The sequence below is a fragment of the Pocillopora verrucosa genome, chromosome 14 (assembly GCF_036669915.1).
Source record: "Pocillopora verrucosa isolate sample1 chromosome 14, ASM3666991v2, whole genome shotgun sequence".
Taxonomy (NCBI): domain Eukaryota; kingdom Metazoa; phylum Cnidaria; class Anthozoa; order Scleractinia; family Pocilloporidae; genus Pocillopora; species Pocillopora verrucosa.
In genome coordinates this window covers 19,620,264-19,635,769 of record NC_089325.1, presented here as the reverse complement: position 1 = coordinate 19,635,769, position 15,506 = coordinate 19,620,264, and the positions used below count along the sequence as shown (strand labels likewise).

Below are 15,506 nucleotides of genomic sequence, written 5' to 3'. Positions count from 1 at the left end.
CCTCGATCTTCCTCAGCAGGACTAGTAATCAGCGGTTGAACATTAAAAGATTATGCGTAGTACCAACATTCAAGATGGCGGAGGTAAATTGGTTCTTTGCGCTTGCAACCTTCTCTCATTCTTTTAACTGATTCAATGAGTATTTTTTGTTTCAGGACATTGTAAAGCATTCAGTTCACACCCTTGTGTTTCGTTCTCTGAAGAGAAGTCATGATATGTTTCTTCATGATAACGCTCTACCGCTGAAAAGGGATCAAAAAAGGTAGTGTTTGAAGATAAGTTACCTTTGGTTCTTACAAGAATCCTTTGCCTTGGAGTGTAAATTGCAAATTTTTTGGTGCTATTTCAGAATATTAATCTATTGATTTCAGTAGAATAGCTTTAGAATGGCCTCAGCGCATCTAGCATACTATTCTTTTTGTTTTAATGTCAATGTAGTAGGTATCCAACACCTACTCTTCGCATAATTTCTTTGTAATCTCTGACGAAATGGATTGTAGATCCGAAAAATAGGATAAGGTCCTGAAAATGTCACATTTTTTTTTGGTTCGCAACTTCTCAGCATTAACCAGTTTTGTGACCAGTAACTGACAGCTTAATCTGAGTTCCAAAAATATTTGGTTCACAACTTAACCCTTGCAAGTGATAAACGAGGAGTGTGAAATATGAATGGATAAGTCCTTTCCAAATTACAAAGAATTGAACATACATATACACATCATGTCTTTCCTCAATTGTAGAATTGGTAATTTTTAGAAAATGGTTGTGGTACTATGAGCCCCCTGACTAGACAAAAACCTGTTGTTTATTGCACCAGTAAACCCATAGAAATTTTTTGTTGTTGTTGTAAGTTTACTTTGCAAAAGCAATAAACTGCACTTCCTACAAGTTAGCTGTTATAATAACCCACTTCAGTTGTGGGAAGAACACTTGGAAAGTCTGCAAACTGTGGCTTGTGATTTACAAACTTTTCTGTTGTTGCCCCAACATCCCATGTGAGTTATTAGGCAAGTAAATGGGTAGAAAGTGTGGTCTGTAGCTTGAATAAATTTTATTGGGCAGAGTTTTATCAAACTTTAATGTTTTTGAAATTGTAATGTCATAGTGGGTCATCTTTCCAACAAAGGGAAATGAAGTTTAAACTGCTTTGAGACATTTTGAACACATCTTACTCACATACTGTATACATTTTTTTACATAGTGATGAAGTGAAAAGATTATGCAAAGTTCGTGATGAATATTTTGTGGTGAAAGACTTGGTTCCTGCTAAAGAAAACACTGCATCAAACAGAAATCCAGCAACTGGAGAGTACCCATCACAAGAAGGTAAGGGACACTCTTTAAACTAAAGAAGAGTAAATATCTTTTGATTCAATTCATACTTGGCCAAATGTTATTTTCCTATCTATCCCACACAGATTTGTATTAAACTTAGAAACAGTGAAGAATAAAATTTGACCCAAGCATGGAATTAAGTTGCATCATGTACATACCTCGTGTTAGAATTACCAAGTAAAAATGTTTGTTATTTGTTCAGGGAGCCAAATTTTCACCATTTTCTCTAACCCTCATTTACAAGAGAAATGTCATCCTAATGAAGGAGTGTAAAAGCGTCATTTCCCTGAGGGAAATGAAATTGGCTGTTGACTTTCTTTTTTTGTTCTCAGTTTCAGATGTGCCCCCATTAATACAAGGATCACATCCTTATCCATCAGCACCAGGTAATCTATAACAACTTCACATCCTGTATAGTTGTTGTGTCACTTAAGCTCATTACCTTGAAAAGTACTGGAAGGTCAAATAGATAGATTATCTTACTGACAATTGAAGTGAACTTTTACCTGTAAGGTGCACATTTACAGCTGTGTTCCACACAAGTTAGCTGTGGTTACACACTGACAATGTGTTTCTACGCCAGCTGTACCCTTAATACTCCTTTAGTTTAACTTTTTTCAAACTCTTGTTTCCCTTACTTTTGTATCACGACTTGCTGAGTTTCAGTAAAGAATATTTGGCAACATTAGTTTGGATATGTTTATTTTCTGAAGCACATCAATTATTTTTCTTTGAAAATTCAGCAATGAGGTATTTTTAAAACTGATTTTGTTTATGTTAGGTGTTGCACTGACTGCAGACACTGCAGCAAACATAAGGTCCCCATCGCAGGCTGGAGTTCAACAACTCATGTCAGGTTTGCCACCTTCAGCAGCACAGTGAGTATTTTGTCAAGATACTTGTAAAATTGTAAGGAATTGTTATCAATTTTCATATTTCCCACTTAAAGTTGCTATAGTTGCTGTTACTTTTAACAGATATGAAATTTTATGACTGAGCAGAAGAATTGTTTGCTTGAATTGAAGGACTTCTACCTGCAGATAATCTTTCAGAAATTTATCATAAACTCAATTAAATAACTGAGCTTGATTGTATTATCACTTTTTTATTCTGTTTAAATCATAATTTTTATAAAAACTCACAGACTCCAATCCCAGAAAGAAAGCTCAGGTGTTTTGGCCATTCAACAGAAGGCTTCAGCCTCAGGTGGAAAGGAGAGACTTGGGCCTTCATCTAAAGCATTGGTTTCTGTTGGAGGAAACAAATCATCGACAGCATTAATTCAGCAAAAGAAAGCAGCATCCTTGCCCAAACCACAGTGGCATCCACCATGGAAACTCATGAGGGTAACAACTTTACTTTTTCATCTTATTTGTGAATTGATGGCTTTAAAAAAAGGAAAATACATTTTTTACTGAAAAATTAAAAGTTAGTCAATCAACCAAAGATGTATGTACTTTTTCTTTAACATATTTTAATTTTTTATTTGTGTTTGCACTTGATGCATGTGTATTATGGGCTCAGCAATTTCTAAAATACTCAATATCACTGATGTAATTATATTGGATGATAATTGCAAGTAAGATGAGAATGAGCTCCTGTCAATAATTTTTGAAAATGCCTTTGACTTTTGGTGACTTGTGCTATGAGAAATTATTGTAAATATAATCTTCTAGAAATTTCCAGACTGCTGAGTCATGCTGACTTACATATCAGAGAACTTTCCAGGACATTTCATCTAGTCATGTATTTATTATGTAATATTGCCAAAATAGTTCTTGAGTAAGCTTCTGGAATGTTCCAGAACACTTTGTGAATGTATATTAAGACTCGCTTATGTAGTAAGAGAAGTAGTTATCATCAGTGCAAAAACTGTTTTGAAAGCTATACTAAGAAGTTATTGCAGAAGACTGTGGATATAGACTGTGCTGGACATAATTAAGTTTATTAACGATAAGTATCATATTATGTTTAGGAGTGGCTCCTTGTTAAGAACATTACTCGCTGTTTAATAAAGTAGTTGAGTTTGTGGGACTGTAGTGTTTTTCTGTTTTTTAGATTACACCATAACTCTTGTTGCAGGTAATCAGTGGCCATACTGGTTGGGTAAGATCAGTTGCTGTAGAGCCTGGTAACCAGTGGTTTGCTACAGGATCTGCTGACAGGACAATCAAGGTACAGCAAGAACATATTTCAAGTCTAACTCATCTTCAAATCTTTAGCCTCTGAACATAAGATCTGCTGGTGACAGATAAAGATTAACTGTCTTTTTTGGCCTTGTTTAAAGAGGCACACATCTTGTCGCTGGGGTTACTTCTTGATCTAAATTGTTGTCCACCCTCCCTTCAACTTAAGTTCCTAAACAGCTGTCCATGCAAATTCTATATAAAACCAGAAACTTGTTCCAAAAAGAATATTTTATGTAAAACAAGAATTTGAATATAACAGTAACAGGATAGCTGTATTTGAAAAGGAATACTGAAATACAAAATTACTCATGTTATGAAATGACCCTAAATGGACAACTTTGTCATAGAAAAAAACATGAAATGTTTGTTGTTGCAAAAAGTCCTTCAACACAGGACAACAACCCCATTAAAGATTTGTCTCTTTAGAGGCAACCTGGTTTTTTGGTTAGAGGCAACCTAGCCTGTTCATCCACTGACATATATCTGGCTGGTTTCTGGTTTATCAAAGTAGGCTTGTCTCAATTTTAACCAAGTTACTTGAGATATGAAGCTGTGAGCCAGGGCCTAGATGTTTAAGTTGCTTGGTGTGCATTGCTTTTATCTCTTGCTGTGGAATGATGTAAGATTTGTGGCAATTTATTTACAAGAATGCCATCTGTCATGACATCATCTTTGAGTACAACTTATGATTTATTTTATTCAGATATGGGAGCTTGGAAGTGGCAAACTTAAGTTATCCCTAACTGGCCATATAAGTACTGTTAGGGGTTTGGCTGTGAGTCCAAGACAACCATATCTGTTTTCATGTGGAGAGGACAAACAAGTCAAATGCTGGGACTTGGAGTACAACAAGGTACTTTTACATTTCTTGAGTAAAATGACTCATTATGCTTACTCATCAATCACTCTATCAATTTGTTTTAATCAAAACTTGTTCTTGTTGTAAATGTTTTGCAGGTTGTGCGGCACTACCATGGTCACCTGAGTGCTATTTATTCACTGGATCTCCATCCTACAATTGATGTGTTGTTCACTTGTGGTAGAGATGCAACAACCAGGGTGAATTTTCTACCCTTAGTTGTTATTAACATAACTATCAGAACCAGTAACCATTTGGCCTCTGTATCAAAGTATATCAAATACACTGGTGCGCCTTTTCTGAAAGGCTTCTGGAGCACAATCATTAAAATTTGGGGCCAGTTTATCATTATCATGTGAAGGATATGATGATTATAATGACAATGATGGTAACAATGATGAGTATAACAAGAAACATGATGTTGTATTTGTAGAACTGGCAGCAGGCAAAATTAACAAGCTACTTTTTTTGGTTTGTACCAGCTACCACAACTGCTTTCGCGCAGGAGAAAGCTTCTCATTCAGTTGACTTTCTCTGTTTTCTACTTTAGGGTGTCTTGAGAATCAATTGAATGCAACAAAATCATATTGATACCCTTAGTATCATTTTCAAACTTTCAGTGAGTACTCTGTTGTAAGAAATTTAAATGTTGTATAAAGTATAGTGATTAACCTTTCAGATTGACTCAAGACATCGATTATTGTTTTCAGGTTTGGGACATGAGAACCAAAGCCTGCATACACACTCTGACAGGTCATACAAGTACAGTAGCAGTTGTTAAAGCTCAGGCTGCAGAGCCTCAGGTTAGTAAAATGCTTGATCCAACTATAACATGGCTGGCTCCACTTTGAAAAGTTATCCTCAGACAAGTACCTGTCAATTTAACCTAGGATGATTTTTCAATACCATCAGGTAGAAATGCAGGATACTTTTTCCCCACATAATTGATAGTCATACATTGAGACACATTCAGATGCGTTTCGGCATTAATTTATTGTTTCAGCTTAAATAATTATCTCTTACTTAAATGGAGAATGTAATGCAAATCAGTATTTCAGTGATCCAGTTTTTTCTTGTTGTTGTTTATCTCTGTATTCCTTGGCCACCTTGAACTCTAATTCAGGCTAATGTCGTACTATAAATTTTGTTATCAAAGTTTCAATCTATGTAACCTAAAACACAAGGGCATATTTGAACAATTATCCTCAGAAATGTTCTCTGGGAAGTTTTTTCAGCATCTGGAGCTGTCAATGAAATTATTTCAGCATTAAACAATACTAGTGAAGTGAGGATCAGAAGATGTTTTATACAAAGATTTTAGTAATCAGAGATCATGTTTTTCTTTTGGTTAGGTTGTTACAGGAAGCCATGACTGTACCATTCGTCTGTGGGATTTGGCAGCTGGCAAGTCTAAAGTCACCCTTACTAATCACAAGAAAAGTGTCAGATCTGTAGTGTTACATCCAACACAGTAAGTAGCAGTACACAATCAGATACATATGAATGCAAAACCTAGAATCATTGTGTTTTCCTGTCACCAGACTGGTTTATCAGTTAGTTGTTCTGTAAAATGTCAGTCAGCTAGTCAATTAGTCACTCAGTCAGTCTTTCTGGGTATTTCTGTCTATCTGTCTGCTTGTCAGCATATCCTTCCATTTCTCAGTCTACTGATTGATTTTTTGGTGGCATGATCTATGCAAGAGTTGGATATTCAGTCAGTCAATACCTGATGATGTTTTCCCCTAATTTTAAATCCTTGTTTTTTACACCCATGTAGTACTGGTAACGTGCCTCCCCTTCCTTGATCAGAATATCATTTAAGGTGATTCCTCACTACTGCACTGTGCATCTTGTACTGTGAAAAAAAAAAAACAAAATGAAATAAATGTGCATGCATTCCAAGAACATGGTATTGTTTTTCAATAAATGAACCAGGTAAAGATGTAGGATGGTCTTCAGCTCTTGAACAAGCATGGTGACCTATATTTTTATTCCATAATATTGGTGTACAAATTATCCCCTATAAATTGGATGAATTTTAAAAAACTCATTAAAGGTATAAAAAGATGAAGCTGAAAGTTTGTTCAAAGCCTGGTACTCCATGATGCAAATTATGACCTTGAAAGTAATGACTCAAGGAATGTTTTAAGTCAATGTAGTTTAAAATTAGGTGAATTTTCCACAAATAATGTATCAAATTGTTCCATACGCTCTAAAATATCTACCTATTAAGTTTTTTTAAAATGTTAGCCAAAAAACCCTTGCTTCCAGCTACCTCAAAATGAACCACAAACCAATGAAATGACACACACAATTAGTATCAGAGCAGGCCTAAATGGGGTAAGCTACCTCAAAATGAACCATAAACCAATGAAATGACATACATGATTAGTATCAGAACAGGCCTAAATGGGGTAAGTTTGGCCATGTTCATCTCTTAAACAAGCACTGTGACCTACCTTTTTAATGGCACCTTTCTAAACAGAAACTGCTAGGGAACATTTAAGGAAAGTTCAAAAAAATTGTTCTATAACTTTCTTTTCTGAGGAATCACTTTAAAAAGAGTTCATCTATCTCATCAAGAAATTAAGCAAGTTCCAGTCAATCAAATCAGGGACATGATCATGACCCCAGTCCCCACCTGGCATGAAGAACTTAGAGTTAGCTTCAAAAGTGAACCTGCTTTATGGCTTCAAAAGGGTTGTCTCAAATATAATCACACCTGAATAACTTTGAATAACTAGCTGTGGGGTGCCATGAAAGGACTCTTTAAAATGAGATTTGTGTTTGTTTTCTTGCAAGGTTTTCATTTGCTTCAGCTTCTCCTGACAACATCAAACAGTGGAAGTTCCCAGATGGGAATTTCCTTCAGAATCTGATTGGACACAACTCTATAGTGAATTGCATGGCAGTTAACCCTGATGGCGTCTTGGTTTCAGGAGGTAAAGTTGAGGTTGCAAAAGCTTTATAACTGCAAGTGTTCCACAAAGAAATGGCACTCATTGGAATTATTTATCACATTTGTGAGGAATATTTTAAACAATCTTTGACATGGAGTCAAGGGGATCAAAGACAACATAGACATGACCAATTCTTCAACCAGTGACACATCTCTGTATAATGAACTGAGAGATAACTTGTGTTCTTATATGTTGATGGCTAAGAGCAGATAATTTTTGTGCTTTATCAGGTGATAATGGAACGATGCATTTCTGGGATTGGCGTACAGGTTATAATTTCCAGCGATTACAGGCAGCTGTGCAACCTGGCTCTCTGGATAGTGAGGCTGGTATCTTTGCAATGACCTTTGACTTGAGTAGCAGTCGACTCATCACATGTGAAGCTGATAAAACAGTCAAGATCTACAAAGAAGATGACACAGCTGTAAGTATCACTACCTTTATTCTAAGTGAAATAATTGCCTGAAATTGGGTCTCTATTTAGACACAATCCTTCACTTTTGCCTTACTTTGCTACTTGAAAAGCTTTAAGGTTAATGTGCTGGATACATGTATTGTGACATAATTATTAATGTTTGTTTTCATTTCAGAGTGAAGAAACTCATCCTGTGAGTTGGAAACCTGAGATATTGAAGAGGAAACGATACTAGACAACTGCACTCTCCATTTTGAAAAATAGAGAACTCTAGATATCATAGCCCCTGTACCTTTAAAACTTAAAGTCTACTTACTTTTGTCAATAGTGGGAAGCTGCAAAGTTTGAAACTGTACCACTCAAGGCCACTGTTGTAATGTTAATAAAAATACTTTTTCTGAAAATATGAAAATAATGGTCTTAAAATGGTTAATGTTGCAAGACCAATCAAAGTATCTCTTTGTCATAAGATTAAGAGTGACACAGGAAGCAGGATTTAGAGAAAGCAGACTTGGGAAGACTTTCATCTACTCCCCAAGATCACTGGATATGAAAAGTAAATTCTCTAAAAACTGGCAAGCTGCATGATTGCAAGAGATGTACTTATACCATATCATCTTCACACCCTGTAGTGCCATATCATCTAGGGTGAATAAAACCTACCTTGGCTTTGCAAATCTATGTTCAGCAAGTCCAAGATGCTCCCTCTCACCCAAACTCTTCTTTGTAACCCAGATTCTCACTGTTTCTTACTAAAGCTCACACTGGCATGCTAATAAACACTGGCTATCATGTTTCTGGCATGTGTGGGGTGTCTCAAGAGGACTTATAGCATAGCTAGTAAATTTGTCTAATCAAATTCAATTGCACAAGTGTGCTTCATATTCCTATTGTGGAATATGAATAATTTTCCATTGGGTTGAAAATGTCATTAAACAATTGTTTCATACATCATCTGTGTGTTCATGGAGATAAGAAGCACTTGGGAAGTTTGGAGAGCACTCAAGAAGCTAGAGTTGCTCTTGGCTATGCCTCAAGCAACTTTTGCGCATCTTTCATGCTCTCCAAACTTCCCACATGCTTCATATCTTGATGAACGCATGTTGACGTAGGAACCAATTGTTAATTTTAACCCCAATTCACATCAAATTCTAAATACCATTTACTTAACAATGAGAGCTTACTCTGCCCTGTTTTCAATAAGACATTGGAAATCCATAGCCTTATTTTTTAGGTTTTCAATGCACAATCACTTCACATCTTGTGGAGTTGCATTCCTTTCAGTGTCACTTGTATATGTCTGCACACCAATCTTCCCTTTCTATTGCATCAACTAAATTGTGAGCATAGACATTGCAAGATGAGCAAGTTGATTTTCCAAACCTTTTCGCTGTAAATGACCAACTACACTTCCAATAGTATGGGGAGAAATCCACTGTCTACATGGTACATTTGCAGCTAAATAATGAGTCACTACTTTTTCCCTTGCATTGGGATTCACCACTACATTAATGCAAAAACAAGAGGGGAAGAGATGCCTCTAGCCAGTGTAAGGCAACTCTGTCTCTTATGTTCCTTTTCATTTTATCAAATAAGAATAGGGTAGTTTCCTACATTTTAAGTCACTTTTTCTTTCAATCTCCTTTCATTCGTTCACTTTTTGTTACAAACAAAGGTAATGGAAGGGAAGCTAACTGCTATATAAAAAACAAGGTAAACAGCAGTGGAGCAATTCACTTTTTTATTATCATTACAGCACCATTTAGGATCGAGGTCGTTCCTTCTTCTCTTTAAAAAGAGCAAGAAGTGAAACATTAGCAACCTTTACAACCTTGAACCTCACACCAGGAATATCACCCACAGCATGACCTCTTCTGCCAAAACCAGAGATTAAAACTTCATCGTTTTCTTCAATGAAATTAAGGCAGCCATCATTTGGCACAAAGGCAGTGATCTTCTTCCCATTTTTAATGAGCTGTACTCTAACACACTTTCGAATAGCAGAGTTTGGCTGCTTAGCTTCCACTCCCCTACAAAACAAACATTTAGATGTCAACTGTTGTCATCAATTCAATATGCCAAATGCTCAACACATAACTACACTTATTCATTAATACAAAAAGTTGTTTTGGAAAGTGACCCAACAATGACCACCAAAACAAAAACACTGGAGGTTTGAGCAAGGCAATGATCACTTCAAACAGATTCCAATATGTGTTTATCAAGAATAATTCAGTTTCAGTGCTTTGAATGAGGTTAATGTATTTTCTTCATTCAGGGCCCTAAATTATGCAACCCTTGCTGGAAACCCAGTATGTAAGCGTAAAAACCAAAATTCATAAACACCCTTCCTCCACACTAACAATGCATCTAGAGATAAGCCCTCATGCTGGAAATGTACCTTCCTGATTTCAGTATCACTTTGCCTAACCCAGCCAAGAAAACTTACCTTTCAGCGAAAGTAAGTTTCTATTTATTGAAGTCCTATGATGGAATTTGAATATTTCGAGTGAAAGTATCAACAATTCTGAGTATACTTAAATGGCAGCATAGCTCGGGCTGAGAACGGCATATTATCCAGTGATTCTACCATTAAGCTGTAGTGGGGAATTCCTTGAGTATGTATGTGAACTGGTGACTGAGTTAATCCGCTGTTCTAGGCAGGAATAAGGCAGGCCGCCCAGTGAATAAGATCACATTTCCTTTTCGAGGATTTTAGCACTGAAAATTCATGGTTTCCCTCGATCCAGTGACTCTAACCTCGTTCATAAATTTAAGACAACTAACTCAAACAACCGCAGAGTTTCATATATTACTCGTTGAAAAATATAACGACGATCTCACATCAAACAGACGGCGGAATAATACCTTAAACAGTGTCACAGACAAGGATACGGGATGGAAAATTATATTCTTCTAATCGAAAGAAGTGTACTAGTCCATGATGATAGCCAAATTGCTCAGCGATTGTTAAAATACTTCAGACAAAGACTCTTAATCAAGAATGAAGAACATTAAATACATACACTTTCTCGAGAACAATTCCCTTGGCATGGGAGGCACCACCAAAAGGGTTAGCCTTCAGTGCTGTTCCTAAATGCGCTTTCTTGTATCCCTTGTCATGCCATCTTTGGTCTCGGCGGTGGTTTCGGAGTTTACGAGCGGTCCTTAAACCTCTTGGCTTACCTTAAGAAAACAAAAATAGTTTTAAAGGAGTGAATGGAGGTACTTTGAAGTTTATCTCAGTATTTGTGGTGTTTTAATCGATAAAAAAAGACAGTAATTTAGAAAAACACGTGTATACTTACCCATAGTCTTCCACCAAATACTAACGAAAAGAACGATCCGTGGTGCACCGCGTGGATTTATAGTTACTATTATGGGATGAGGGTTGTTGGCCCATAAGCCACTGGGCGTGCTAATAGCAAGCCTCTGGGCGCCTCTTCGGAAAATAAAAATTAACATGTATACGACAACACTAATTTTGTGTTTCACTTCCCAAGAAATACCAAAATTACAAAACGTTCAGCTATTAATTCTGAAAATTCCAACCAGCAATTCCTAGACAGTGTGAGGCTTTCGGTCAGGGCAAACAAGCGGGTGCGCCCGTAAGGAAGTAAGGCAAAGGGATCCGATCTAAACCGGGAGTGAATACCATTTTAACGTCATTAATTTTTTTAGGTCATGTCTGGTTCCAATCTGTGGCAAAAATGCATAAGCGAATCCTCTCCTCGAGCTTAAAATATTACATGTAGCATACAAAGAAGTTGTAATAAAAACGCCCTGACGTCTCTACCAAAAGTAAGTTATGCAAAATTACGGTGCGATTGGTGCTGGATATGATCAAGGTAAACGACTTGCTGTTTTTCGTTTTCCGTATTCACTCCGTATATCGATCAGTTTTCTTTACTTTTTTAGTTTTCATACCGGTGATATTTGTCACTTCAGTTCGATGAAAAAAAATATTGTGATTCATTGTTACTCTCTTATAATTCTGAGAGCCAATAGTGTCAATGCCATAGAGGACACTGAGGTGAAGACAAAACTGCAAACATATGTCAAGTTACTCTTTATAACTACAAAGGGTATTTTGTGTAATTTTGTGGACGTAATAATAATTTGCAGGTGACGTAAATGCCTCCAAGTCTGTATGGACGTCAGGAAAATAACTAACAACAGAATTAAACTGTTTTGCATTGATCCCAAGAGTAAGTCTTTTGCTTTGATCATTGGTCATCCAGAGAACTCTATGCCCTCAGTACTCCATGGCCTTTTTCTAAGATGAAAAAGAGATTTATTTCTAGTTTTTGTTTTGCCCTGAAAAGAGCACAATTTCTATAGTCTTGCGCTCTCTAAATTTGCGAAAGTAAGTGGAGGATTTGGCACATTATGAATAAATCATTCTAGAAAAACATGAAAAGGAAACTGATTTAAGTAACTTTTACTCGTACCTATACTTAATATGCACTGAGGTCAATTGACAAATTAACGAGTTCTTTGTATTTCAGCTTAAGTGCAGCAGTCGAGTGCCGACACGACTAATCATTAATTCAAAGTTTGTGAACGTTTTTCGTTTTTGACTCAATTACAGCCACATTCTCTTTAGCAAACCAAAACGGCGATGAGTTATAGAATACGCAAATTGAGTTGATTTGATGCACAAGAGAAAGACGCCGTCTTTGTTATGAGTCGAACAACCAATTGTAATCTTTCACAATAAATAACAATTAACAATCCACATCAATTACTTTCAAACTGTCTGCATTATTAAGTGCATTGGTAATGAACTAGTTTTCGGAAGGAAACAAGCGCAGCCACAAATTATAACACTACATCGAGCTGGATCATGTCCTCTTTCAACTCAGAGGCCTTCTCAGGTTTGTAGTTAAGGACTTGTTTTAAGGGACTAGTGTTTGACTGATCAGCAGTGTAAAGTTATTAGAGCTGTGTAGGAAGTTAGGTTTTGAATCATCGGATTTGACTTAACCTTCAACTGACGCAACCGTCAAAGTTAAAACATAGTTAAGATTTAATGATAACCAGCTCGATCGCCACAACTTCTCAGGAGGAAAAAGAAAGACAACCCAAGGCGTAAGACAAGGGGACAACAAAAACGTCTTGAACAAAGACCATCTCGAATAAATATTTTTTAAGGTTATGGAAATGATAACTCCGTGGTCTGATTCATAGTAATCTAAAATGACTGCGTAACTGTAACTACCCTCTTTGCGCATAACAAGGAAACTTTGAACACTAAAGCAAAAGTACTAAAAACAGTGACGAGACGCATTGCAGGTAAACAGTGGTTGTTACCACAACAAGTACTTAACACTTGCGGTACAGTATGGTCACTACTAACCATTTCCATACTACAACGGATAAAATTGGTGGCAGAAATTTTCCTTTCGCGCCCCAGAGAGAAATTTCTTCTCTCGAGATCAAGACAGTTTAATGCCGAAAGTCAGTGATAAGTGAGAAAAATATCAACCAGGGGACACTGTTTGATTTAACACTCGCCCCAAATTCCCATGGGTAGAGTTAAAGAAATGTACACGGCCAATGTGGAGAATTGATATTCAGATCATGGGAGTGACTGGATTAAATCTACCCGACATGGCTGTGTGAATGGGACACGAGATCGCAAACAATGGAAGATTGAAAGTTGTAAATCTCCACAGTCGGTGTTTTCAGTTAAATCCGCTTTAAGAGCGTTTTTGAATAGGTTTGTCTATTCGCTGGACAATCTACTCAGATTATAGTTGAACCCCGGTAACTCGAATTACCAAGGGCAATTGAAATTACTTCGAGTTATCGGGGTTTCGAGTCGGAGGGGTTTGAACAGAAAGACCAGAAACACTTGATCGATTCCAAACTACGCGCCATTATTTCTCTTCGCCGGGATGAACTGTAAAAACTGTTTGTTCACGGACATACAAAGGTGTGATTTCGACAAAGGTGTCTCAATATGTAAATGTCACTAAATGTAATCTTTTGGTGCAAAATGTTATGGCTCATTAGTCCGCAAAAGTGAAAATTGACTTCGAGTTATCGAGGGCAAAATTAGGCTCATTTAAAGTCCGGATTCGGGAATTTAAAGTAAGAAGAGAGCGAGATGCGGGATTGCTCTTATGAACGGGACACGGGAATCGGCAATTTTGAGGAGCAGGATTCGGGAAATAATCACTTAAACGAACCAAGAACTGGGATGTCCGTTGACGAGGATTTATGAAGAAATTTATCTTCTCAGTCATGAAAAGCACCAAGCACACAGGCTCTCTAGCATTCAAGAGGCGGTGGGGCTGCTCAGCGACACTCTTAAGTTATTGCGCGGGAATGAAAATTATATCAGAAGCGAAGTTGCCAATTTATCAAAAATCCTCAATGGCCCACAGGAAAACGTAGTCTAGGACTGCTGCGTTAATTGGAATGCTTAACGGCGTTGAAAGACCTCCTGCAAGTCTCAGAATTATACCGATATGATGCTCTTAACCTGTTGAGTTACATGACCGACTACATGTGAAGAATATTCACTCGATTGTGCATCACAAAGATAAACTTTTCACGGTGTTAGACTACCCAAGGAACTTTGGAAATGTAACCCAAGGCCTAATCAGGACAATCCATTGGGCGGCGTACTATTTAACAAATCCAAATCCTTGGTATCCTGTACCCGAACATGCCAGGATCCTGTCGGCCATACCAGCAATCCAACCGTTACCACCTGTGCCGAAGGCACCACAAAGCATACAGAAGATGAGGGACTTGGCGGAAACATTTGTTGCAGCAGCGCGTCAGCTCTCTGTCAAACAGGAAACAACGATGGCAAGAGCTGGAACTTCCCGTCGTACCTTTATCAGAGAAAAATTCAGCCGGTCGAACCGGTCAGCCTCGAACGCTCTGACTTCGAGGAGGAGTAGCAAGAAAACAGCGGGAAACAAGACGAAGAGGAAGATGGAATATTGGAGTACGATTCCCCGAGTGATGATGACATTCCATCTTTGGAACGAGAGGCTGATTTTTACCTCGGAAGAGATTCCCGCCTCGGAAGAAGTGTTCGCTTCAACAGAAGAATTGTGTTCAGTTAATTTTTCTTAATCTCCGTTGTTATAAAACCATGGGATTGCCGTGACCTTTTGTGTTTTATGCACTTGTTGAAATTGTTATTCGTTTCTTTGATACTGACCTGCTTGTACCCATACGTTTGTCCGTGATCGAAATTTAATGAAAGGAAGTCGTTACCGTAACTAGCGTACTTTATTCGTGAAAAACTTTGAAAACTTTTAAAATGAACGATATCATCCTTTTGGTGAAAAGAGCTAAACTCACGCCTGACGGTGACAATAGACTTCAACGGATCAATGCTGGTTAAGAAAATCATCACCCACTGGAAAGGCCCTTCTAAGTTTAGGAAATGGACTAAGACAAAATTGTATGATTGGGATCGGCGTTAGCCGGTATAAACCGTCAGGATTACGGGATTAAGAGAAAATTGTAGTCGGGATCGCGTGATTGAAGAACTCCATTGGGGACCCTCACCATAGGTACAAAGCTATGTTTCCAAATTTATCCGGCTTAATAAAGACGAGGCTTGTCCAACTTCTCTACCAAAGATTAGAAATCATGCCCGAGACTCTGTGATCTACTCCCACTTTTATTGAAAAATATTGGGATGTTTGCCTTTTCCTGCTCACTCAACTCTGTTGAACTGTGTTCCCTTTTTGTTTTAATTTATTTCCTACTTTGTCAGG

At 37.4% G+C, this 15,506-nt stretch overlaps 2 protein-coding genes and 1 non-coding gene across 3 annotated transcripts; 1 reads left to right on the top strand and 2 right to left on the bottom strand.

Annotated features, from left to right (window-relative positions):
• The first annotated feature begins 66 nt into the window (after positions 1-66).
• On the top strand, positions 67-8,162 carry LOC131793336 (pleiotropic regulator 1-like). Its single transcript, XM_059110744.2, has 14 exons — positions 67-83; positions 156-262; positions 1,202-1,326; positions 1,668-1,721; positions 2,117-2,213; positions 2,480-2,681; positions 3,418-3,510; positions 4,228-4,377; positions 4,482-4,583; positions 5,094-5,186; positions 5,736-5,854; positions 7,186-7,325; positions 7,574-7,767; positions 7,934-8,162. The coding sequence occupies exons 1-14, from the start codon at positions 75-77 to the stop codon at positions 7,991-7,993; spliced, it is 1,545 nt and encodes a 514-aa protein (XP_058966727.2). The 5' UTR covers positions 67-74; the 3' UTR covers positions 7,994-8,162.
• A 1,320-nt stretch (positions 8,163-9,482) lies between these two features.
• Positions 9,483-11,114, bottom strand: LOC131793331 (small ribosomal subunit protein uS12). Its single transcript, XM_059110738.2, has 3 exons — positions 11,067-11,114; positions 10,785-10,944; positions 9,483-9,788 (listed from the first exon to the last, which is right to left on the bottom strand). Exons 1-3 carry the CDS (start codon positions 11,068-11,070, stop codon positions 9,521-9,523), a joined length of 432 nt encoding a protein of 143 aa, XP_058966721.1. The 5' UTR covers positions 11,071-11,114; the 3' UTR covers positions 9,483-9,520.
• LOC131793366 (small nucleolar RNA SNORA3/SNORA45 family) lies at positions 10,377-10,524 on the bottom strand. The gene has a single exon (XR_009340908.1). It is a non-coding gene; the product is annotated as a small nucleolar RNA SNORA3/SNORA45 family (small nucleolar RNA).
• Positions 11,115-15,506: the final 4,392 nt, after the last annotated feature.